The sequence below is a fragment of the Ahaetulla prasina genome, chromosome 3 (genome assembly GCF_028640845.1).
Source record: "Ahaetulla prasina isolate Xishuangbanna chromosome 3, ASM2864084v1, whole genome shotgun sequence".
In the NCBI taxonomy this organism is placed as follows: domain Eukaryota; kingdom Metazoa; phylum Chordata; class Lepidosauria; order Squamata; family Colubridae; genus Ahaetulla; species Ahaetulla prasina.
Genome location: NC_080541.1, coordinates 221,688,245 through 221,715,562, shown reverse-complemented (window position 1 = coordinate 221,715,562; position 27,318 = coordinate 221,688,245). Strand labels below are relative to the sequence as shown.

The 27,318-nt window shown below is 42.9% G+C and overlaps 1 protein-coding gene across 1 annotated transcript in view; it reads right to left on the bottom strand.

The window, feature by feature from the left end:
- The window catches only part of ARFGAP1 (ADP ribosylation factor GTPase activating protein 1), a 62,021-nt gene that overhangs the window by 28,954 nt on the left and 5,749 nt on the right, over positions 1–27,318 (bottom strand). The window contains exons 2-4 of the mRNA XM_058174286.1: positions 14,812–14,875; positions 7,189–7,298; positions 5,376–5,547 (exon numbers count right to left, since the gene is read on the bottom strand). Of these exons, the coding sequence (XP_058030269.1) occupies positions 5,376–5,547; positions 7,189–7,298; positions 14,812–14,871 (342 nt within the window). The 5' untranslated portion in view covers positions 14,872–14,875. The remainder of the gene's footprint in view (positions 1–5,375; positions 5,548–7,188; positions 7,299–14,811; positions 14,876–27,318) is intronic.

Below are 27,318 nucleotides of genomic sequence, written 5' to 3'. Positions count from 1 at the left end.
CACACAGGAGGTACTTCAGGGTCGATCTCTGCCCCCCTGTCAACACCGTCTGCGTCCGGCCAGAGAGGTAGGAGGAGAACCACCGATAAACGGTGCCTCCCACTCTCAACCCCTCTAGCCGGCACAGCAGGATACCATGGTCGATGGTATCAAAAGCCGCTGAGAGGTCTAATAGGACCAGGGCAGAGGAGTAACCCTTATCCCTGGCCCTCCAGAGATCATCCACCAACGCGACCAAAGCCGTCTCAGTACTGTAACCAGGTCGGAAGCCGGACTGGAACGGGTCTAGATAGACAGTTTCATCCAGGTACTGGGGTAGCTGACATGCCACCGCACTCTCTACAACCTTCGCCGTGAAGCGAAGATTGGAGACTGGACGGTAATTACCTAAAACAGCTGGGTCCAGGGAAGGCTTCTTGAGGAGAGGTCTCACCACCGCCTCTTTCAAGGCAGCGGGAAAGACTCCCTCCCGCAAAGAAGCATTTGTAATCCCCTGGAGCCAGCCTCGTGTCACCTCCTGTGTGGCCAGCACCAACCAGGAGGGACACGGGTCCAGTAAACATGTGGTGGCATTCAACCTTCCCAGCAACCTGTCCATGTCCTCGGGAGTCACAGGATCAAAGCTATCCCAAACAGCCTCAACAAGACGGGCCTCGGAACCCTCGCCTGGATCTACCCAATTTTGATCCAATCCGTCCCGAAGCTGAACGATTTTGTCATATAGATAACCGTTAAACTCCTCGGCACGCTCTCGTAATGGGTCTCCCCACCCCTCCTGTTGAAGGAGGGAGCGGGTCACCTGAAACAGGGCGGCCGGGCGGTTATCTGCCGACGCAATGAGGGAGGAAACGTAAAAACGCTTCGCCTCCGTCAATGCCACTAGGTAGGTCCTACTATAGGACCTAACTAGTGTCCGGTCAGCCTCAGAGCGGCTGAATCTCCAGACACTCTCTAGGCGTCTCCGGCGTTTCATCTCCCTCAGCTCCTCGGAAAACCAAGGAGCTGGTTGAGATCGGCGCTGGGTCAGAGGCCGCAAAGGCATGACACGGTCCAAAGCTGTTCCCAGGCCGCAACTAGTTCTTCAGTCGTGTTGTGGGCCAGATTCTCAGGAAACGGCCCAAGCTCCGTCAGGAACCTCTCAGGGTCCATCAGGCGCCTGGGATGGAACCAACGTATTGGTTCCGTCTCCCTGCGGTGGTGGGTGGCGGTCAGAAAGTCTAGACAAAGGAGGGAATGATCTGACCATGACAAAGGTTCAACAACTAAATCCCTTAAAATCAGATCATTCAACCACTGGCCAGAGATAAAAATCAAATCTAGGGTGCCACCCCCGATGTGGGTAGGGCGGTCAACTAATTGAGTCAGGTCCATGGCCGTCATGGAAGCCATGAACTCCCGAGCCGCCGAAGAGGCCATGCCAGTTGATGGCAGATTGAAATCCCCCATGACCAACAGTTTAGGGGTTTCAACTGCCAACCCGGCCAGCAATTCCAGCAGCTCGGGCAGGGCTGTTGTCACGCAGCAAGGATCCAGGTACGTGATCAACAAGCCCACCTGAGTCCTACGACCCCACTTCACGTAGAGGGATTCACACCCGGATATCTGAGGCACAATGGTCTCCCTCGGTTCCAGACTCTCCTTAATAATAACCGCTACCCCACCTCCCCTACCCTGGGCCCTCGGCTGATGGAATGCTCGGAAACCTGGTGGGCACATCTCCACTAGGGGAACCCCCCCCTTCGGTGCCCAACCAGGTCTCTGTAACGCCCATAACATCCGTGGTCCCCTCCCGAATTAGATCTGATATCAGGGGGGCTTTGTTAACCACGGATCTAGCGTTACATAACATCAGCCGAAGGCCCAGGTCCTGAGTACCCTGGCCACTCGGGGAACGGGAAAATCCTGGGGGGCCAGAGCACACAATCGCTCTTAAATAGAGATGGCGTACCCCCTGAACCTGATGTGCCCCCCCTTCCATCATATCTGTCTCTCCCACTTACCGTATCGATGACCCGACCCTGATAAACTGGAACTAAACCCACCCCTGTCACCTTAGGACCCGTTAAGTTGCCGCCGCGAACATCAGCTGGACTTGGCACCCTCCCCGACGGGATTCCCCCCCGACCCATCCTCCCCCCCAACCCCAACCCATCAATTTCCCTCCCCCCTTTAAAATCCCCATTAAAACCCCCCTTAAAAAAACGATTAAAACAGTTTGTTAAAAATCTTCTAAGCCTCCTAGATTTAGCATGCCAAGCCTCAGAAGAAGTAGTAATAAACAACATCTACAACTATGCAGAGATAGACAGACTTACTTTAAAACTCAAAAGACACCAGGGGCCTCTGGTGGCTCAGCAGACTAAGTCTGTCTGTTATTAACACAGCTGCTTGCAATTACTGCAAGTTCAAGTCCCACCAGGCCCAAGGTTGACTCAGCCTTCCATCCTTTATAAGGTAGGTAAAATGAGGACCCAGATTGTTGGGGGGCAATAAGTTGACTTTGTATATAATATACAAATGGATGAAGACTATTGCTTAACACAGTGTAAGCCGCCCTGAGTCTTCGGAGAAGGGCGGGATATAAATTCAAATAAAAAAAAAAAAAAAGGCAAATCAAGGTACTATGAGGCCTGAAGTAAATTCTACGACTGTCTTGAGAGGAGGAAGAATGCCAAAAACAAGAGATAATGAATGTCTGGAAATGTATATATCAACGTATATTGTACTTGTGAGGGTATAATAATTTATTAAATATGTATATAGTTGTAGGGGTAGTAGTAATATAGTATATACTTGATATATAAGGAATTAGGAGATATGTAAATTTGTATATAGATTGAGGAATATATGATATAGTAACTTGAACTTGACGTAAATGTTAGAAACCAGAGACGTGGAGCAATGTCCATTGTTTTTGTTTATTTTTAAAACCAATAAAATTTTTCAAAAAAACAAAACAAAACAAACAAGCCCAACGTGGCGTGGGCTGAAAGAAGGGGACTGGCTCAAAGTTATCCATCCAGCTTTCATGCCTAATGTAAGACTCACACTCTCCTGGTGGCCCAAAGTTACCCAAAGTTACTAGACGAAACCATTCAGCAAATGGACTATTTAGGTACTAATTTGCCTCTCATCCTTCTATCGCCTCCCAAAACAGATCCAAAATGTTCAAATCGGTTTGCACTTAGAGGTTCTCGGACCACAAAGGATGTTCCAGGAGGAATGTATGCTTCACACACCACCCACTTATTCTGGGAGCTTGGGCAACAGCTACACAGGGAGTAGAAAGAATTGCAAGGACGCACACAGTTCTGTCCCAAGGCCTTAAATTAGCCATGGGCTTGCTGACAACTCATAACAAGAAGGGAACCACAGTCATCAGTTAAGACAGCCTGAAAGACACAAATAAAAATAAAAAGCCAGTGCCAGTAAGAAACCTCAGTGCTAGTGGCAATGACGGCTGGGTGAATTCCAAGAAGAGAAAGTTTCTGACAATTTCGGATCAGCCACAAGGAATGCTGATCTCAGCAGGTTCTTACCACATAGCCTCTTACTATTTGTGTGGTTCAATGAATGGCACATGGCTTATTGGGGCAGGTGATGAGAATTTGCAGGAATCGCAAAAATTGAGCAAATGCTGACAAAACACAGTCGGGTTCACTTTTCTGCTAAAAAAAAATACAAAAACACTCCTGAAAAAGAGACACTCTTCAATAATAGCTCAGGTAAAGGTTCCCCTCGCACATACGTGCTAGTCATTCTTGACTCTAGGGGGCAGTGCTCATCTCTGTTTAAAAGCCAGCGCTGTCCGAAGAGATCTCTGTGGTCATGTGGCTGGCATGACTCAACACCCAAGGCACACAGAACGCTGTTACCTTCCCACCAAAGGTGATCCCTATTTTTTCTACTTGCATTTTTACCTGCTTTCGAACTGCTAGGTTGGCAGAAGCTGGGACAAGTATGGGAGCTCACCTGCGTTGCGCGGCACTAGGGATTTGAACTGCTGAACTGCCGACCTTTTGATTGACAAGCTCAGCGTCTTAGCCACTGAGCCATCAATAATAGCTAGGGATACACAAAACGTTGTGGCTATTAAGTGTGGTGAGTTCAAAACAATCAAACCTGTTTTGATGGTTCTGAGAATGAAACGGAACACCTGCATTTGGCTGAGAGTTTTTATTCTGGCATGAGCCAAATCTTGGCTGTTTTCACTGGTGTAGATTTGAGTAGGGATGTGCAAAATATTCCTCCTTCAAACTGTTTCAGGCGAAAAGGGTGCGGTTGGGACGTTTCAAGTGTGAAAGTCAAACTGTGGAGTATGAAACAATACACTTTTTTTTTCTGTTTCCTGCACGGCATCCACAACACCTTAAACTAAAGGTAGTCCTAGACTTACAACCACGACTGAGCCCAAAATTTCTGTTGCTGAGCGAGACATTTGTTAAGTGAATTTTGCCCCATTTTACGACCTTCCTTGCCACGGTTATTAAGTGAATCACTGCAGCTGTTAAGTTCATAGCACGGTTGTTAAGTGATTCTGGGTTGCCCATTGACTTTGCTTGTCAGAAGGTCGCAAAAGGGAATCACGTGACCCCCTCGGGATGCCACAACCGTCATAAATATGAGTCAATTGCCAAATGTCTGAATTTTGATCACTTGACTGTGAGGTTGCTGCAATGGTCGTAAGTGTGAAAAACAGTCAGAAGTCACTTTTTTTCAGTGCTAATTTAACTTTGAGCTCTCACTAAACAGTTGTAAGTCGAGAACTACCTGTAAAAACTCAATGTTCTGTTTGTCAAAAATTACATGCTACAGAAGCCAAAACAGAGGGAGACTGATGCTGTAAATCAGTCTCTTTCCAATCTTGCCAAGTTAATTAATATTCATAGAAATGTAGAATCATAGGTGGAGTGTCAGCCCTGGAGGCCATCTTTTTTTTTTTTTTTGGATCTTCAGGGCTGCCACACTTAGTGCTGTGAGAAACTGGGAGGGTGGATTGCATGGAGTTGTAGATATATCTAGCCATAACAACATTCTTTTCTCTGGGAGTCAAGGACGTTCTGCTTGTACCTGGAGTGACGTGACTGGGAGGCACCTCCAGTTGGGACGGTGCATTGATTGGGCCATGTGATGGATATGTGGGTGCGGGGGAAGGGACTTTGACTTTCCTTTGGGTGGGGAAAATCTGGAAGCTTTCAGATTCGGGTTTTCCCAGATGTGCCAATATGATATCTCTAATAAAATGGAACTTCGAGGAACTTCTAGCTTCGGAGTCTTCTTTCATGGGGGGTGTTACCTGGAACCCTGACATGGAGTTTTCAAAAAAAAAAAAATCTAGATCCAAGAATGTTGAAATTGTGCTGAATCGGATTTACCTTATCTCTGAAGAGTGCCGCAGCTCTGCTATTGTACTTCTCTTGCAACGACCAGCAAGGATCATAATCATCTTGAGACTCTAAAAACTCTCGGTATTTAAGGTTACCGCCGGCCTTCATTTTCTCCAATTCGATGTCTTTCCATTTGTCCATTGTGACAGAACGCACAAAACTGTAAACGACAATTCGGCGGCTTCTCAGTATGCTAGTATAGCCATCAGCGTTGAAACAAAGTCGTACTTATTGAAAAATTTTATTTATTTATTTAGAACGTTTATTGGCCACCCATCTTAAATCAGGGTAACTCTTAGTGGCTTATAATTGTAAAAAAATAAAATAAAAACTGTACAAAGATAAAAGCATAAATAAAATACTACGCAAAGCCAAATATAAGTAAAAGGTGGCCCAATTAAAGGCCCAATGAAAAGACAGGGAAAGTGGGAGCAGGATGGGGCGAGGTGGTGTCTGTTGCTCATCAATCAACCACTTCCCCCTCCCCGAGAATTTCCAAAATTCTTGGAGCAAACATAGCAGAAATGAATTTGCACTCAAGCAAAACTTAACACTTAAAATCCTGACTCTGCTGGTGGGCATAGGGTCCTGATGGAGAAATTGAAGGCTGTAGGCAGAGGTAGGCGTCAAAATTTTTAGCAAGGAGTTCTCTGCCCGGTTGCTGGGTGGGCATGGCCATGGTCGGCGTGGCCTAGTCGGCCTCCTGCACCATGGCCGAGGAGGGGGCTTTTTGTCCTCCCTGGGCTCCAGAGGCCCTCTGGAAGCCGGAAACGGGCCTGTTTCCAGTCTTCCCGAACTTCTGGTAGGCCCGTTTTTCGCCCTTCCTGAGCCTTTGCGCGGCCTGCACTTACCTGCATCCAAAACAGGCCACGTGGGGAGTCCGGGGAGGGGAGGGGTGGGCGGGGTCAGCCAGGACTTGGATTTGGGGGCTCTCCAAACTGCACAGAATCTTAACTAGAGGATCTCCCGAATCCCTGCGAATCCCCAGCAGCCCACCCCTGGCTGTAGGTGATTGGAGCAGTAACAGAGAAGGTATCAAACCCCAGGGGAATCGGGAAATCCAAGCAGCTCAAGTGAGTATAAAGATTTTTATTGCAAGCTTAAGTTCTCTACAAGAATCTGAACTACTAACGGTCCACAGAAATTGGCGGTAAATAAGATTCAACAGAATTCATGCTGGGATGGACTTAGATCTCGAAGGGACTTGAGACTGATGACACATTTGATCCCTCCCTCCAACTCAGCCTGGTCATCACCTATAGAAGGCATCACTGCCACTCCGCTCTAAACTCACAGTCTTTTATATTTAATATTTTGCCATTTTAATCTGTCTTTATATCTATTATGTATTTATTTTTTATTATATTGCAAGCCCGCCCAGCGTCGCCCCAAAAGAACGAGATGGCTGGTACATAAGTTTAATGCATGAATAAAGAATTTACACAAATGAAAAGCGATCCAGGATAGAAAGGAAAGGAGGGAAGAGAGGCACCTGTCCTTTGGGAACACCTTTTATCTTGAGATCTGGTAGACCACTTTTAGAAAAGCCTTGAAGACCTCGGTTTTCCCACAACCTTGTGAGGTTGAAGAGCAATGAAATTGTTTGGACGTGTAAGGGATGTGTTTTGTTTTGGGGGATGCCTGACATTTTGAGGCTGGTTTTATGGTTTTTATTATTGTTTCTAATTCAGCAAGGGCTACATTATAGAAGACAGGCAACTGTATGCATCTGTTCAGTCAATAAATAAAAACGAGGAAATTAATAGAGCGCAACCATTTCTTGTATTATTCAATGACCAACCTCAGATGAACTCCCAAGCCTCTATGTTTTCCTGAGCACTCCAGACAGATCCAGATTCCATAGGTCACACTCACCCACTGGGGGTTAAATGCACCACACTCAAAACAAACCTGTAAAGAGAAAAGGAGGGGGGGAGAGAGAGAGATAATTATGAGTTTTCCACAGTAAATCTAGGGCTTTTAGTCCCACCTTGAAAGTCAGCTGAGTGATTTAGAGCCAATCACCAGGAGACTGAGAGTTCTATTCCCGCCTTAAGCATGAAAGCTGACTGGGTGACTTTGGGCCAATCACCAGGAGACTGAGAGTTCTAGTCCCGCCTTAAGCATGAAAGCCAGTTGGATAACTTTGGGCCAATCACTAGGAGACTGAGAGTTCTAATCCCGCCTTAAGCATGAAAGCTGACTGGGTGACTTTGGCCCAATCACCAGGAGACGGTGAGTTCTAGTCCCGCCTTAAGCATGAAAGCCAGTTGGGTAACTTTGGGCCAATCACTAGGAGACTGAGAGTTCTAATCCCGCCTTAAGCATGAAAGCTGACTGGGTGACTTTGGCCCAATCACCAGGAGACGGTGAGTTCTAGTCCCGCCTTAAGCATGAAAGCCAGTTGGGTAACTTTGGGCCAATCACTAGGAGACTGAGAGTTCTAATCCCGCCTTAAGCATGAAAGCTGACTGGGTGACTTTGGCCCAATCACCAGGAGACTGAGAGTTCTAGTCCCACTTTAGGCATGAAACCTGGCTGAGTGACTTTGGGCCAATCACTAGGAGACTGAGAGTTCTAATCCCTCTTTAGGCATGAAAGCCAGCTGGGTGACTTTGGACCAATCGCTGTTTCTCAGCCCAACCTACCTCAAAGGATTGTTGTTGTGGGGAAAATAAGGGGAGGAAGGAGTAGTAGATGTGTTTGCCACACTGTTAAAGTAAAAATAGCAGGATAAAAATCCAATAAAAATAAAATAAAAATAACAAGCATTGTTCAAAAAAATGGTATTAGGCAAAATCGAGCTTAGGTATGCCTATTTAACATAAAGGCTCTCCCAGGTGATCACCACCTTGAAATAAGGAATCACAAGAAGGTATGGAAGGAGAGACAGATAATTTAGTATAACAGTGAAAGTAGTGGGACTGGAAAACCAGGATATCTGATCCCTCCTCAACCACCGAAGCTGAGTGGGTGGCTATGGCTATCTCTCAGTCCAATCTATCTCTCAAGGTTGTGTTCTGACCTAGGTGTCCCCAAACCACGAAGCAGAATCCTTGTCCCTTTAATTTAATTTACAGTGAATTCCTCTCCAGCAAAGTCTTTCTTCTCCCACAGTCTTTCAAGATAGTTCACAATTACCGACCTTTATCAGGCTTGGAGAGTGGCCAGGTCGATATCTTTCAGACACCGCAATACTTGGCAAGAACTAATTATCTCCTGCAAACTCCACTCCCCTTTTGCTCCTCTTTTATTCCCTCTGGGAGGGGCCATTCATCATCCACCTGTGTCCTTACTCCCAAGTCGACCTTTGTTCTTTAGCTGTTCCCTTCGTCTGGCAACTCTGCACATGCACACACTGGGAAGAGGCTCCAGCTGTTCGTCTGCCTCACTGATGTCTGACTCCAAAGGGAGCGGATAACTGGCATATGGGCCGGGCCCCGTCTCTGCCGGGCCCTCCTCAGAGCCTTCCCCAGACTCCAGGACTGGCCCATGTTCCTCCTCAACCTCCTCACTGTCCGAATCTGCTGCCAGATCCGCTGGCTGCTGGCAGGCTGCTGTGGTAGGAAAAATGTGGGGGGGGGGTATGCTCATTTTCGTATGCTACCTTGAGTGGTAAAGAGCATAGCTGGGAAATAATACTAAAAATGACGGTGATTGATGATGATCACGAGGAAGTTTGGATAGATGCAATGATGAAAGAAATAGATTTTGTAAAGACAACTCAGTGTTTATAAGTAGAAAACCGCTTCCAACAAGATAAAAGCAGGCACTAGATCTGGACTCCGTCTGAATCAAACCGACAATTTAATTGGAAACAGAAGATGGAAAAATTTAATCCAATCAGTCATCATACATACAGATTCTGAAACACACTACGCCTTATTAATATGGGATAAAACTAGACAATTGAAGACAACGGGCAAGATTTTGAACTAGAAATCATACGGTCAAGAGCAGAAGGTCAATCCAAAAACACTTTATATGTCTGAAAAAGAATCCGAAGAACTATGGGAAAAGACAAAAGAGACTGCAAAAGCAAAATAGAAAAAAAAAACCCCATGATGTAAGGGTTAAGAAGTTGGGTTAGGACTGGAGAGGCTCAGGTTCAACCGCAGGTTCAATCTTCCTTGATGGCTTTGGACAACTCACTCTCTCTCAGCCCTTTCAAAGATAAAAAAAAAGATTTAAGTGGTTTTTCCGAAGACATTATCACAATGGTTAGGAAAAGATGGAAGACAAAAACTTATGGACAATAAGAGAGAACTTAGCTTAACACTAGGAGGAAAACAGCATGGAAAGGTTATTATTTTAATAAGAATGTTGAGAAAGCGAAGAAGACAACAAAGAAGGGCAAAAGTAAAGTTTTGAAAGAAGACTGAGAGATCAGAAGAAACTGTACAGCTGGGGTAATCACGAAAGAGGTTTAAGAGAGGCGTAATATGTTCCAGGAAAGTGTAAAAAAAAAGGTTATATGAAACTTTTAACACGCAGGATTGAAGAATTATGAAATCATCTATAGAGAGAGAGACCGGACTGGAAAGGAAAAAGGGGAAAAACAGCACAGCAGCTGTCAAACAGCAAACTGCCAAGGGCAGACAAAATAATTACATAAAACTGTTTAAAGCTTGAGGAGACTAGGCAATTAAAGTGCTAACTGTTCTATATCGCAGGGCACAAGGCTCTGTGGCCAGGAGACTGAAAAAGGTGTGTATGCCCATACTGAAGGAAAAAAAACAACACAATTGCAGCTAGTCCTTGACTTACAGCAGTTCACTTAGTGACTGTTCAAAGTTAGAACGGCACTGAAAAAAATGAGCTCTGGCCATTTTGCACACTTATGACCGTTGTAGCATCCCCAGGGTGACGTGATTTACATTCGGGTGCTTGAGAACTGACTCACATTTATGACAGCTGCAGTGTCCTGGGGTCACGTGATCCCCTTTTGCGACCCTCTGACAAGCAAAGTCCATGGGGAAGCCAGGTTCACTTAACAGCCGTGGTACTAATTTAACAAACTGCAGTGATTCACTTAACAAATGTGAACAAGAAAGGCTGTAAAATGGGGCAAAAGTCACTTTACAAATGTCACACTTAACGACATAAATGCTGGGCTCAATTGCGGTTGTAAATTGAGGACTACCTGTATAAAAATCTTACCCAAAAATACAGCCACGCATGGAAAAAGAAATGTCAAATATGGATAGTCTTCAGCTTGCAATCATTTGTTTAGCTCAAAGTTACAACCGCACTAAAAAAAAGTGACTTATGACCGTTTTTCACACTTGTGACCACTGCAGCATCCGCATGATCACAAGATCAAAATTCAGGGCCTTTAGCAAACTGGCATTTATGACAACTGCACTGTCCCAGGGGTCCTACGATCACCATTTGTAACCTTCCCAGGTGGCTTCCAACAAGCACAGTCAACGGGGGAAGCTGTTCGCTTAATGACTGCCTGATTCACTTAATGACTGCCATGATTCGCTTAACCCCCTGTGGCAAAAAATGGGTCACAAAATGGGGCAAAGCTCATTTAAACAAACGGCCTTGCTTAGCAATGGAAAAGTTGGGCTCAATCATAATTGTAAATCGAGGACTTCCTGTATGATATGACCATTCTCTTCTCCGCCCCCCCCCCCCAAGCCCACAGCTTCAGGAGAGATGCTCATGGAACAGTGAGGGAGGAAAGAAGTGAGCCGAGGTGGCACAGTGGTTAGAGTGCAGTCTGGCAGGCTACTTCTGCTGACTTCCAGCTGCCAGCAATTCGGCAGTTTGAATCTCACCAGGCTCAAGGTTGACTCGGTCTTCCATCCTTCCTAGGTGGGTATAATGAGGACCGAGATTGTTGAGGGCAAGAGGCTGACTCTGTAAACCGCTTAGAGAGGGCTGTAAAGCACTGTGAAGCGGTATATAAGTCTAAGTGCTATTGCTATTGCTATCCCCTCTGCCAGCCAGATCCACTCCGGAGTGACAGATTTGGCAGCTAGATCACCCTCCTGCTCTGGAAATCAGCTCAGGAAAAATAAAATTATGGAAACACGAGATGGATGCTCAAGCCAGAGAAAAAAACAGACACAAGGCCACTGCACTGAAAGGACAGATGACGACAACCAACGATTTAAAACCCGGGAGTTATTTAGTTGTATCAAATCCCGGAATCTTCCAATGCTTTTCAACCGCGAGTTGAGTTTCTGGGGAATCAATGCCATGCCTGTTTTGTCTGCATATTAATAACAATTCTGGCAAGGGTTTTAAGGAAGCATCTGCGGGAATCAATTTGACATTTTGGAAAAAATTAGAAGGAAAACCACAATTAATAGTAGACGAGAGGAGGAGAAACATACAGAAATTCTTCAACTGATTAGCAGAAAGATTAATTCTACTGCAAGGAAGTATTAGCTTTCCATTAACATTCTCAGAAGCGGTAAACATTCGTCAGGAAATTCAATGACAGCAGACAAAAATGCATGTTATCAAAATCCAACTTCTAGATGGTATGTCTCAAATGTAGTATACTATTAACTCAGGCTTAAATGGACTCCAGAGGATGGTAGAGGACAGGAAGGCCTGGAGGAACGTCGTCCATGGGGTTGTGATGGGTCGGACATGAATTCCCGCTAACAACAACAAAATTAACTCAAGCCACCCACAAAAATATTATTTCCACTCTTGCTATTCTTCGGTAATTTTAAATAGCCTCTAGATTAGCCACAGGTATGCTCACCAATCAAAATTGTTTTCTTTGGAGTAGTGCCAGGAGGTTATTCAGTGAAATACAGTGAATAAGTGATTCAGATTTAAAAATGGAAAAAGTAAGCTAAACTTATACCCGTTCAAGACCGCACATTCCAAAACAAATCTTGCTAAAGGATCAAATGTTTTTTTTTTGTTACTTAACAGATATTTGTGGTGTTTTTCTTATAACAATAATCCGTGCAATGATTACAAACATTAAATTGTATATATCTGTGTTCTTGTTTTATCTATTGTTTATACTTAGTAACTAAATATCCTTATCTATCTCCTTTCTATCCATTTATACCACTATATATAGTGGTATATTATAAAATACCGAAGTCTCTTTATCTTTTAAACTCAGCATTAGTTTGTCCATTTCTGCGCAGTTATTGATCTTTTGTATAACAAGTTTCTCTGTGGGTATACATGGCTGTTTCCAACATTGAGCGAAGGCCATCCTAGCAGCAGTTAATATGTGTTGTATTAAAGTCCTTCGAGAGAGTCCTTCGGGAGAAGGGCGGTATATAAATCAAAATAATAAATAAATGTCACCGACTGGCGACACCCAGGGGAAGGGCTTTCTCTGTGGGGGCTCCCACCCTCTGGAACGAGCTCCCCCCAGGACTGCGCCAACTTCCTGACCTTCGAACCTTCCGCCACGTGCTTAAGACACATCTATTTATTTGTGCGGGGCTGGCCTAGGGTTTAGTTTTTAAAAATTAGTTTTAAATGGGGTTTTGGATTATTTTAACGATATTTTTAAATTTGGCCTAATGTAATAAGTTTTTTAAAATGCTGTTTTAACTTGTATTTATTCTTAAGTTTTCTATGTTTTTATAAGGCTGTAAACCGCCCTGAGTCCTTTGGGAGATAGGGCGGTATAAAAATTTGAATAATAAAATAAATAAATAAATAAAATAAAATAAATAAATAATAAAAATAAAAATAAAATATTTTATACCGTTCACATTTATTTTTTTTGAAAATCCCCAATAAAAAGAGTTCCGGTTCTAGATCCAATTGTTCATTCGTGATTTCCTGTAGCCACTCTTTAATTTTTAACCAATATTTATGGGATTCGGGGCAGGACTACCACATATGGTAATATGTTCCCTCTTTATTTTTATATTTCCAGCATATGGGGCTCATTTTGGGATACATTTTCGCTACTCTCAAAGGGGGTAGGTGCCACCTGTAGAACCAAATGTTTTGACGGGATGTATTAAAAAAACACTTCACTCAGAGATACTTTTCTGAAGATTGAAACTTGCTTCAGGAGGATTTTTCCTGCCTCACAGTACGGGCGGCCATGAAGGGAGCAAACACGTTTTGTGATGCTGCCACACAAACGCCACCCGTTGTTGTGACCCAAGTTCCTGGACCCGGACTCCTGGACTCGGATGATTCAGAAAGTGAGGGAGAAGACCTGGCCAGCCCTGCTTCTCGTGAGCCCTTTCCCTCCCTGGCACCCACTCAAAGGGAGGAGGAGGGGCCGGCAAAGCCTGATTCCATGGAGCCTCCTTCTGATTTGGCAACGCCCCAAGAACAGTTTTGGAGTGATGCAAGATTACGAAGACGTGATCGGCGTGCGCAGCAGCGGAAGAATTGGGACAAAGCCAAGTCATAATTGTCATGCAGTGACATCTGCTGAGACTATAAATAGGAGGCGGGACTTCCTGGTTTTTTGTCTTGGACAAAGTAATGAATTTGCGCGGGCAATCTGTATCAACGGAGGGAAGAATATATTCGTGAGTAATTCTGGCCTTATCTGTAATTTCCTTGTTATCTCCAGAAACTTGGCAGGCCCGTGGGTAGACGTAGCCAGGACATTTATATATATGTAAATAAATCAGAAAAGAGGCCTCTGACTGACTCTTTGCTGGGAGTATTGGGGGAAGGGAAACAGAACACCCGTTGTAAGAAGCAAAACCTGCATAATGGTGTCGAGATAGGCCTATGGAGATTCTCAGCCATCCAGGTCACCTTTTCAAAAAGGCAACTGGGCTTTGTTTCTCCTTGAAGACGTTTCACTTCTCATCCAAGAAGCTCCTTCAGTTCTGACTGAATGGTGGAGAATGGAAGGATTTATATTCCTTGCAGTCATCTGGTCCTTAGCACTCTTTCTGAGAGTTGTTGAGGCCAGCTGGAGGTTTATCTGTGTGCCCTCAGAGTCACCTGAATAGTGCAAATGTGTGTGGAAGTTCTTCTAGCACAGGGGTCTCCAACCTTGGCAACTTTAAGACTTGTGGACTTCAACTCCCAGAGTTCCTCAGCCAGCCAAGCTGGCTGAGGAACTCTGGGAGTTGAAGTCCACAAGTCTTAAAAGTTGTCATGGTTGGCGACCCCTGTTCTAGCAGTTCCAAGAAGGCTCCACACCCATTTGCACTATTCAGGTGACCCTGAGGGCCCACAGATAAACCTCCAAGTGGACTCTCAGTAAGTCGTAAGTCGAGGACTACCTATGTCTATAAACAAGAAACATTTGGCATTTTCAGGAATAGTCTTGCAAACAATGCGAGTCATACCATTTAGCTAGAAAGACTGATCCTTTGCAGCAAATTGGTCCAGTGATTTGGACCAATTGGTAATATAGTAACCACATGCATTAACTATCTAACATGAGCTGGAGCTGATTCAGGGCCACGTAATCGTATGGGACTGAGAAGGTAATCCAGCTACTTACATTGTTTTCATCCTGCACTCTGACTTCTTTAAGGACTTTCCTTGTTCTTGGACTTGCCATGGTCCTGCAGGAGAAAAGCAATCAATGCAAACAAAATTCAGACAACGGAGGAGTTTTTCTGGAACCTTGACAAGGAGTTTATCTCAGGTGCAAAGAAATCGGGACCACACATTAAGTTAAGGTGATTTATTGCTCCTGCCTATACACAAGGATTTAAGTCAACTAATGGTCAGCACTAAATTGACCGTAGAGAAGAGTCAATGGCTGTCAATTGTCCCATTGGCTTGTACGACAAAAGAAACTCTAGGACATTTTTATTACCAGGAGTAAAATTTTTACTGACAGATCCATTCAGGCACAGAAGAAGCGAAGCCAGTTCTAAGGTTTGGACACAAAACGCGGTATAATCAAACCTTGGGCCCTGGGCCACCCAGTGTCCACTTGTCCACCAATCCATGTTAGGCATTTTGTTTTGGGAAAACAGTCTTCATCTTTCAAAGGTCTTCAGCTTATGACCTTGATTTACCAAGATTTTTTCAGGCAGCAAACAGCTCCTGGCCTTCTCTCCCTCGCCAATCACACATCTCCCCCTTCCCTTAATTTCTTTGTCAAGCTGCAAGTAGAAAGAGGTAGGTTGTGAGTCCCACCCTTGATGTGGCCCTTCGAGAAAGGTTGGGCTCTTAGACCATTTGTGAGAACATAAGGATTCCAGGCCGATTCCTCGCTTGACTCCACCCCCAGCCTCTGCCTCTCCTCCTACAGTTTTGCAGAAAATGTTACAGGGATTCCCCGGTTTGACAATCTAGAAGCAGCTGGGAGATCAAATATGAATTCTTTCCCATTAATATTGCAGCATTAATATCAGTAAAGTTACCCACTATGCAATGGTGAAATCCTTTGCTGTTTGCCACCGGTTCGCTCCCCGCCCATGCGCAGTGCACGCCAAATGCATGCTGCATGCGCATTGTGTGCCAAGTACATGCTGCTTGCACACGCATATGCAGTACGTACCAAACGCTCACTTCACGTGGAAAAAGGAGGCTTAAGAAGGTAAGTAGAACAGCGGGGGGGGGGGGGACAGCTGTGCTGCGCGCAATTTAGATTCGCTAGAAAGCAGGATATAAATATAAATCACGCAGCACAGCTGATTGTTGGAAATACCGGTTCGGATGAATTGGTAGCTTTTTTTTACTACCAGTTCACATGAACCGGTGAGAACCGGTAGCATTTCACCCCCTGCCACTATCACAGCTTGAAGTAGTGTCAGGCCTGGAAGACATCTTTTTCGTTGGGCCTTCAGGCCTGCCACATTTATTACTGAGGGAAACAGGGAGGGAGGATTGTACGGAGCCAGGGTGATATGTAGTCATAACAACATTCCTTTCTCAGAAACTCAAGGTCATCTTGCCCTGCACCTGGATGGCTGGAACTGGGAGGCATCTCCAGTTGGGACTGTGTTTGGATTGGACCATGCGATGGACATGAGGGTGTTGGGCAGGGACTTGAACTTTCTTTTGGGTGGGGAAAACCTGGAACCTTTCAGATTCGGGTTTTCCCAGATGTGCCAATATGACATCTCTAATAAAATGGAACTTTGAGGAAACTCAAGCCTCGGAGTTTTCTTTCGTTGGGGGTGTTACTTGGAACCCTGACATTAACCCGAATCTCCTTTAAAATACTGGGTGGTGTCCGGAGTCCTGAGCCTCAAACGTCGATCCAAAACCGGACGGCGTGAAGACTCAGAGATGATGGAGGACAAGTAGTACTTTTGACCATGATCTACTTGCAGTGACAAAACACAATTAATGCCAGATAGGAAGGGGGAAAAAACAGGCCATGTTCTCTAGCTTGGATCACAATCTGCAAACCATGCTTTGAAGAAGGGAACCAAGATTTAATAAATATTGTCAGGGAAATGTTCTTTCCGCAATGAAAAAGATGAAGAGAATAATTCTAGTGGAACATTATGAGAAATGCTTGCAGCATGAAGAGTTTTTATAGCTGCCTTTGTATTTTTCAAAAGAATGAACTTTTATTTAACAGACACCATTTTGAAGGATGTATATTCACAACTGGGAAAATCCAAAATGTTTTAAGCTTTAACTCTCAACAAAATATTTTTAAAAAAAAAAAACCTATATGCTTTTCTGTCTATCATCTTTTGTTGATAAAAACCAGACTTACAGTAAAAATTTTAAGGAAAACCAGAACATCTGCTGGAGGATCCTTTCCCACATGAGAAAAGTTGAGAGGGGACTTGAAGGCAAGCTTTTTCTATAAAGATTCCCATCTGGTTGAACTGATAGAAGTCCATTCCTAATATTTAGGAAATTTTTTAAAAAAAACTTGGCCTTCTTCAGTTTTTGAAATTGGGGCGTGAGAAGTTTTTGCACCTGAGGTGACTGGTTGCACTATTTATATACTATATTAATAGTGACCTGATGAGGTCCTGTGGAATTGAAGTTATTAAGATGCGCTTATTTATTTACATGTCAATTTAGATGCTGCTGATAATTGTTGCTATTTTTTTTCTGTTATTGTTGCTGTGGTTTTTTTTTTACTGCAGGCTGCTTAGAACCGCCCCAACTGAAGCTGCAGAAACCTAAAATCGAAATAAATCTGGGCAGTCAATCAGTATTTCACAAGGAAACCTGTACGATCCGAAAGAACAGGCGATTGGGTGGGTTCAGAAAGGTGACTTCTTGGCACAGCTTGTTCATAGTTTCTGATTTGAAGCCGTCAATTCTTTTAAATGACTGCTATAATCACAGCGCTGTCAAGGTGCTAAGCTTTGTGGAATACATGGAGGCTTGCCAAAGAAAAAAAAAAGGAAAAGAATAGAGAGGACAAGCTGAAGGGAATTAGACTGCATTATTTTTGGCCGCCTCTCAGTGGTATCTTTCTTCTTTTAATGAAACAAAGCAATTAAAACTTTGCAACCGACTGTAGCGAAATAAAAGGGAACCCCAAATCTTTATGAGGAACGTACATTTGCGGTAGTTAAACCTCTTCCGGGTCTTCTCCTAGGTAGCCTAAACCAGGGGTCAGCAACCTGCGGCTCTGGAGCCCCATGTGACTCTTCCATCCCTCTGCTGCGGCTCCCTATTGCTGGTCGGCTCCACAATTGATAGGGCTTTTGGTTAGGACAGGTAGAGGAAAAAGAATGCCACGCTAGGAGGAAACTCTATGGTGGGGGAACAGGACTTCTGGTCAACAGAGGAAAAAGGATGCGGTGCTAGGAGGAGACTATGATGTGGGAACCGGACTTCCGGTCGGCTCCAGAATTGAATGGGGAGCTTCCGGTTAGGACCTTTGTGGCTCTTTTGAGTGTTTAAGGTTTCCGACCCCTGGCCTAACCAGAAACATGGACACCGTATCTCTTTGTGAAAAGATAACACAGATAGTCCTCGACTTAAGGCCATTTAATAACTGTTCAAAGTTATGACGTTGCTGAAAAAGATGATTTATGACCTGTCATTGTACTTATGACCACAAAAGTGACCCAGGAAGGAGGTGATAAAAATTTGGGCATGTGATAATCAGCATTTATTTGTGACAATTGCAACATTCCAGGCATTATGTGATTGCATTTGCGACCTTCCCAAAGTCAGTGGGGGAAGCTGGATTTACTTGAGGTATGATTCACTTTTGCCACATTCTGGCAAAAAAGTCTGTAAAATTGGGCACAACTCACTTAATGACCACATTGCTTAGCAACGGTAGTTCCTGTCCCAATTGTGACTGTAAGTCAAGGACTGCTTTTATTTTATTTCTTGGCTAGTAATTATTTCTTGCTATTAGCTCATTTGTTTTTATTTCTACACGTAATCTTCTATTTGGGGAGGCCCTATGTAGAAATACCATTGTAAGAATTGTTTTGAATAGCTCCAGTATTCCTAAAGTCATACAGATTTTATGTCGTAAAGTGGTTTAATGTCAGTTTGGTCACTCAACAGTGAGACACTAGTGAGGCGGGCACAGCAGTGCCGGCATTTTCTGCGTCATATGAGAAGAGCACATCTTCTTCTCCTGTCCTTACCACTTTCTGCAGAGGGACGATGGAAAGCATCCTGTTGTATTGTATTGCTGTGTGGTTTGGAAGTATTACTCTTTCGGGCAGGAAGGATGTGCAGAGTGGTGAGGATGGCAGAAAAGATGATTAGAAATTCACTCCCTTCTATTCAGGACATGGCATATAAATGCTGCTTGAGCAAGGTCCGTTGTATTGTCAGGGATGCTACACATCCTCTCCATGACCAGTTTTCTTTGTTACATTCTGGGAGGGGTCTTTGTGGTATCCCAAATAGAACAACTAGATTCTATAACAGCTTTGTACCATATAGTATCAACCTTGTTAACTCTCAAGACTTTTTTCCGCTATATATTCAAAGTAGTCTGTGATACATATACAGGTGAAACTCCAAAAATTAGAATATCATGCAAAAGTTCATTTATTTCAGTAATGCAACTTAAAAGGTGAAACTAATATATGAGATAGACTCATTACATGCAAAGCGAGATAGTTCATGTCTTGATTTGTCATAATTTTGATGATTATGGCTGACAGCTCATGAAAACCCCAAATTCACAATCTCAGAAAATTAGAATATTACATGAATATTTTTTGAGTTTCACCTGTATTGAAGCGGGCACAGCAGCGCCGGCATTTTCTGCATCATATGAGAAGAGCACATCTTCCTTCTCCTGTCCTTATCCACTTTCTGTAGAGGGACAATTGAATGCATCCTGTCATATTGTATTAATGTTTGGTTTGGAAGAATTACTATTTCAGACAGGAAGGCTATACAGAGAGTGGTGAGGACAGCAGAAAAGATGATTAGAAGTTCACCCCCTTCTATCAAGGACATGATATATGAACGCTACTTGAGCAGAGTCCTTTGTATTGTCAGGGACACCACAACCTTCTCCATGACCAGTTTTCTTTGTTACGTTCTGGGAGGGGGTCTTTGTGGTATCCCAAGCAGAACTAGATTCTGTAATAGCTTGGTACCATATAGTATCAACCTCAGGACTTCTTTCCACTATGTATTCAAAATGTCTGTGATTAATGTGTGTGTGTATTTGTGTGGATTTATATATAAGAGCAGGCATCAGGACTTCACTTTTTAATGTGTGCCTAGTGTGTACACAGAAAAAGTGATAATAAAGGTTATCTTATCTCTCTCTCTCTTATCTTTAAGAATGCTGAAAAATGACATGAATTGAACCTTTAATAGGCCTGAAATTAATAGAACAAAAGAAAAAATATTATCTATTCCAATAATAAATTACACTTCATAAAAAATATCTATGGCTGATTAAATCCAAGTTAGGATCTACATACTGTATCATACATTACAAGGGCAATTTGAAATTGTACACTTGAACGAACTCTGTGGGTGGGTTGCTAAACTGCTCTTACCAGATGCCAAAGACAGTGAAGCAGAAAACTATAGCAGGAAGAGAATTTTGGCAATGGGATTAAAAGGAGAATCTTAAATAAAAATCCTATTTCTAAGCAGTGTGTGAGGAGAATTTACAAGATGTTTAACTAACGCCACAATATTGTACAACAACAAGGTTCCTAATTGATTTCAGATCAAGACACTGACAGCTAATCCAGAAAAACGCACACAGCTTGGACTATAGTAACGCTATTTTTAGTTAAAACATTCTTTATCAGTATTTCCTGAATACAGGTAATCCTCAATTTATGACAATTGAGCCCAATGTTTATGTCGCAAAGTGAGACATTTGATAAGTGAATTTGCCCCTTTTTACAATTTTTCTCACCACATTTGTTAAGTGAATCATTGCAATTCTTAAATTAGTAACACAGTTGTTAAGTGAACCTGGTTTCCCCATTAACTTTGCTTGTTAGAAGATTGCAAAAGGGGATCATATAACTCCAGGACACTACAACCGTCATAAACGTGAGTCAGTCGTGAAGCATCCGAATGTAAATCACCTGACCTCAGGGATGCTGCAATAGTCGTAAATGTGAAAAATGATCGTAAGTCACTTTTTTCAGTACCATAACTTTGAACAGTCACTAAATGAACTGTCGTAAGTTGAGGACTACCTGTATTTAGTCAGGAATGAAAACAGAAAATAATTTATTGTCACATTTTTTAAAGAAGGAAGAATATGCAGTAGAAGTAGTACGCAACTTACAACTATAAGTGGGACCCAGAATTCCCATTGCTAAGTAAGGTGGTTAAGTGACTCATGCCCAATTTTACATTTTTTTGCCATCATTGCTAAGCAAATCCCTGTAGTTCTTAAGTGAATCACATGGCCGTTAAGTGAATCTGCCTTCACCATCCATTTGTCTGATGAAAGCTGGCTGGGAAGGTTGCAAGACCTGTGTTTAACACACAGAATCATCTATTGCAATGTCCTTCCTGTTAAAGACTACTTCAGTTTCAATCACAATAATACAAGAGCAAACAATAGATTCAAACTTAATGTTAACCGCTTCAATCTTGATTGCAGAAAATATGACTTTTGTAACAGAGTTGTTAATGCTTGGAACACTACCTGACTCTGTGGTCTCTTCTCAAACTCCCAAAAGCTTTAACCAAAAACCTCACCCCATTCCTAAGAGGACTATAAGGGGCGTGCATAAGTGCACAAAAGTGCCTACCGTTCCTGTCCTATTGTTTCCTTTCAATGTATGTGCTTGTATATAATGTTGTGACAAAATTTAAAAAAATGGCAATCATATGACCCCAAACCATGGTAAATACATGCCAGGAGACATGTGCCTGAATTTTGATCATGTGACCGGAGGGGAAACTCAGCTGTGATGGTCGTGTGAGGACCACTTGTAATTCACTTTTCTCAGGGACGTTATCACTTCAAACAGTTGTTAAATGAATGGTTTTAAGTCGAGGACTTCTTGTATTTTCAGAATAGTTAGTGGCTTTTCTGTGAAGTATCTCCCTAGTTGCCAGATGACAAACCTAACAGGAAAGAGTTAATTTCACTTTTAGCTAGTTTAAAGCTTGTATTGATCTCCACTGAATGTGGCTTAACCCATTTACTGCAGCAATGACACTTATATACAGCTTCACAGCCCCCTCTACGCTGATCCATTGAGGACCTGTACAATGCACGAGTCAAAAAGAGGGCTGTGAAAATATTTACAGACCTGTCACATCCTGGACATAAACTGTTTCAACTCCTACCCTCAAAACGACCCTATAGAGCACTGCACAGCACTCACTCTGCTAAACAAATAATTTCCTCAACACTGTCAAACTCCTTACTAAATCTGCACTACTATTAATCTTCTCATCGTTCCTATCACCCATCTCCTCCCACTTATGACTGTATGACTGTAACTTTGTTGCTTGTATCTTTACGATTTATATTGATATTGACTGGTTCCTGATTGCTTATTTGTACCCTATGACTATCATTAAGTGTTGTACCCTATGATTCTTGATGAATGTATCTTTTCTTATGTACACTGAGGGCGTATGCACCAAGACAAATTCCTTGTGTGTCCAATCACACTTGCCCAATAAAAAATTCTATTCTATTTACAGAATCAGCATACTGCTCCCAACAATCTGGGTCCTCATTTTACCGACCTCGGAAGGGATGGAAAGCTGAGTCAACCTTGAGCCAGTGAGATTCGAACTGCCAAACTGCTGGCAATCGGCAATCAGGAGAAGTAGCCTGCAATACGGCATTCTAAGCACTGCGCCACCACAGCCACCTCGGGGGTCCTGACAAATTTAAAAATGATATTCAATTGCAGTCTACTAATGTAGAAGAATTGTTCATCCAAGTTCTAGGAGATTGCCAAATGCGCTACTTGGTGCTAATTACCCACAATTTAAGAATCATTGTTCTATTGGGATAGAAATCTAAAGTTAGCCATAGCAATATCTGCTCGCATATGTCCCAAAAATGCTTTTTTCAAAAGACAACTGAACTTTCCTATTTTTGTTTCTTTGAAGACGTTTAGCTTCTCATCCAAGAAGCTTCTTCAGCTCTGACAGGATGGTGGGGAATGGAAAGATTTATATTCCTTACAAACAGCTGGTCATTTGCATCTTTTAGAGAGCTGTTGAGATCACTTGGAGATTTACAATAGTAGTAAATATCAGTAGTTCAGGTGTAGGATGAGGGTGAAGGTTCATTCTCCAAGCTTCTGGGTTGATTTCCAAATCTTCGTTATCAGGCCTTAAGTAACATCTTTAGCGGAGTTACCACTCTATAAAGCCTTAGTAAGACCACACCTAGAATACTGCATCCAATTTTGGTCACCACTCTATAAAAAAGATGTTGAGACTCTAGAAAAAGTGCAAAGAGGAGCAACCAAGATGATTAGGGGACTGGAGGCTAAAACATACGATGAACGGTTGCAGGAACTGGGCATGGCTAGTCTAGTGAAGAGAAGGACCAGGGGAGACAGGATAGCAGTATTTGAGGGGCTGCCACAGAGAGGAGGGGGTGAACTATTTTCCAAAGAAACCTGAAGGCCAGACAAAAAATAATGGATGGAAACTGATCAAGGAGAGATTCAACCTGGAAATAAGGAAAAGTTTTCTGACAATGAGAACAATCAACCAATGGAACAGAAGTTGCCTTCAGAAGTTGTGGGAGCTTCATCACTGGAGGCTTTCAAGAAGAGATTGCACTGTCATCTGTCAGAAATGGTGTAAGGTCTCCTGCTTGGGTGGAGGGTTGGACTAGATGACCTATAAGGTCCCTTCCAACTCTGTTATTCTGTATTCAGGTGTAAGTGTGTCCAGTGAGGGTCTTGGAGGTTTATCCGTGTCCTCAGGCTCACCTGAGTAGTGCAAACGGGTGTGGAGTCTTCTTGGAACTGCTGATAGGACTGTGTTGTAGCCTGGAGATAGATGATGTCGTATCCTTCCATCTCTGTTAACAGAGAGCTGTTCAATTCTGACATAGGAAAAAACCCAAGGAAGTCCAATTGCCTCTTGAAAAAAAGCACCTTTGGGACAACCATGACCTGGATAACTAAGAATGTCCACAGACATCTGCTCACATAGCAAATAGGTTTTCCAATATAGGTAGACCTCGACTTACAACAGTTCGTTTAGTGACCATTCAAAGTTACAAAGCACTGAAAAAAGTGACTTATGACCATTTCATCCATTTACAACCGTGGCAGCATTCCCATGGTCAAGTATGTTATTTTAACATTTGGGCATTGAAATTAGTTTTTTAAGGGATGTTTTTAATTATTGTGTGTATTTGTATTTTATCTGCCTGTTCACCGCCCTGAGTCCTTCGGGAGAAGGGCGGTATACAAATTAAAATATTATTATTATTATTATAAGTAATCAAAAGTCAGACGTTTGGCTACTGACTCACATTTATGACAGCTGCAGTGTCCCGGGGGGTCACGTGATCCCCTTTTGCGACCTTCTCCCAAGCAAAGTCAATGGGGAAGCCAGGTTCACTTAACAGCTGTGTTACTAACTTACCACCTTAGTAGACTTTAGTTCAGCATTCAATACCATCATTCCAGACATTCTTCTAACTAAGCTAAACCAGCTACAGGTACCGGAACAGACTTGTAAGTGGATCACAAGCTTCCTAACAAACAGGAAGCAGCAGGTGAAGCTAAGCAAGATCACATCAAATACCTGTACAATTAGCACAGGGGCCCCCCAAGGCTGTGTGCTCTCCCCACTTCTCTTCTCTCTGTATACCAATGACTGCATCTCCAATGATCCATTTGTTAAGCTACTGAAGTTCGCAGATGACACAACAGTGATTGGTCTCATTCGAGACAATGACGAATCCGCATATAGACGAGAGGTCGAACGACTAGCCTTGTGGTGCAACCAAAACAATCTGGAACTGAACACACTCAAAACCGTAGAAATGGTGGTAGATTTTAGGAAAAACCCTTCCATACTTCCACCTCTCACAATACTTGACAACACAGTATCAACAGTAGAAACCTTCAAATTTCTGGGTTCTATCATATCGCAAGATCTCAAATGAACAGCTAACATCAAAAACATCATTAAAAAAGGACAACAAAGAATGTTCTTTCTGCGCCAACTCAGTAAGCTCAAACTGCCCAAGGAGCTGCTGATCCAGTTCTACAGAGGAATTATTGAGTCTGTCATTTGCACCTCTATAACTGTCTGGTTCGGTTCTGCAACCCAACAAGAAAAACACAGACTTCAGAGGATAATTAGAACTGCAGAAAAAATAATTGCTACCAACTTGCCTTCCATTGAGGACCTGTATACTGCACGAATCAAGAAGAGAGCCGTGAAAATATTTGCAGATCCCTCGCATCCTGGACATAAACTGTTTCAACTCCTACCCTCAAAACGACGCTATAGAGCACTGCACACCAGAACAACTAGACACAAGAACAGTTTTTTCCCGAAGGCCATCACTCTGCTAAACAAATAATTCCCTCAACACTGTCAGACTATTTACTGAATCTGCACTACTATTAATCGTTTCATAGTTCCCATCACCAATCTCTTTCCACTTATGACTGTATGACTATAACTTGTTGCTGGCAATCCTTATGATTTATATTGATATATTGATCATCAATTGTGTTGTAAATGTTGTACCTTGATGAACGTATCTTTTCTTTTATGTACACTGAGAGCATATGCACCAAGACAAATTCCTTGTGTGTCCAATCACACTTGGCCAATAAAATTCTATTCTATTCTATTCTATTCTATAGCTGTGACAAGAAAGGCAGGAAAATGGGGCAAAACTCATTTAACAACTGTCTCACTTAGCAACAAACATTTTGAGCTCAATTGCGGTCGTAAGTCGAAGACTACCTGGATACCATTCAGAAGCAAAGTTCTTTATTCTTCACCCTTATCAATCCTAGGGGACGCGGTGGCTCAGTGGCTAAGATGCTGAGCTTGTCCATCAAAAGGTCGGCAGTTCAGCGGTTCGAATCCCTAGCGCCGCGTAACGGGGTGAGCTCCCGTGACTTGTCCCAGCTTCTGCCAACCTAGCAGTTCGAAAGCACGTAAAAAATGCAAGGAGAAAAATAGAGACCACCTTTGGTGGGAAAGTAACAGCGTTCTGTATGTCTTTGGCATTTAGTCATGCCGGCCACATGACCACGGAGACATCTTCGGACAGCGCTGGCTCTTCGGCTTTGAAACGGCGATGAGCACCGCCCCCCCCCCCCCCCCGTAGAGTCAGGAACGACTAGCACATATTGTGAGGGGAACTTTTACCTTTACCGTTTATCATTCCTGTTTCAAATTATTTGCTAGGTAAACCTGGATTGATTGCGGGAAGCATGTAATTCTGATGCTTCTGTTGGTTGCTTTTAATTTGAAGCCACCAAGACTTCAAAGCAGTTTTGGGATCTTAAACCACTGTCTAGACATATGAGTAGTTTAAAATCCTCTGCTTGCACAGACAGCGCTACTGAAATATATGCGAGAGCTAGTTGGTGTCATGATTAAGGCATCAGGCTGAAAATCGGGAGACCAGGAGTTCTAGCCTAAGCACAAAACCCACTGGGTGACCTTAGGCCAGTCAAAAGTCTGTAGAGATTCTCAGTCATCCAGGTCATGGTTGTCCCAAAGGTGCTTTTTCAGGAGGCAATTTTTAAATTAAATGTAATTAATTTAATTTTTTTGGTTTAATTGAAATTTTAAATTACCAGCTGTCTGCAAGGAATATAAATCCTTCCATTCCCCACTATCCTGTCAGAGCTGAAGAAGCTTCTTGGATGACAAGCGAAACATCTTCAAAAGGAAAAACAAGGAAATCCAGTTGCCTCCTGAAAAAGCACTTTTGGGACTTAGGCCAGTCACTTTCTCTCAGCCCTAGGAAGGAGGCAATGGCAAACTACTTCTCAAAAACCTTGCCAAAAAAACTTCAGGGTCCTGTCCAGGTGGTCTCCAATTGAAAACGATTGAATGGAAGTTTAAAAAATAAATCCACCATGCCATCTATTTCAAAGAGAATATTTGGTTAAGAAAAGTAATACATGAAAAAGAACCAACTACGGGTACCAAATGGATTATTCACACAATTCCGCTGCATATAAAAAAAATGTGTGCTTTGAGTTTCTCCCCTTTTTGATCCCTTCAAATGCTCCTTAGAACTGGCAAGAGGTGGTGCAAATGATTCACACTTAGGTCTTAAAGCTTTTTGTCAAGAAAGAGAGCAGGCACAGATGCATTGATACTATAACTGAATTGGCACCTATTAGCTAAACAATGCTGTACCAAACACTTTAGAAATGCTCAGTATGGGAACTACATTGCCTCAGATTTTCAAAAGATTAGAAGTTTGGGTAAAAGTCAATTGTATTCTTTTTGCCTTATTTTTTATTCTCGGCATGGGACTCAAGTCTCAAGATATAAAACCAATAAGTGGAAACAATTTCGTCCTAAAAAATGTTACCGACTTTGAAGGTTGAAGTACAATGCCAACCAGACAGAAAAGGCTTGAAAGCCTTAAGATTGATTTACATCAATTTTCCTCCTTCGTATCATTTTTGTGTCC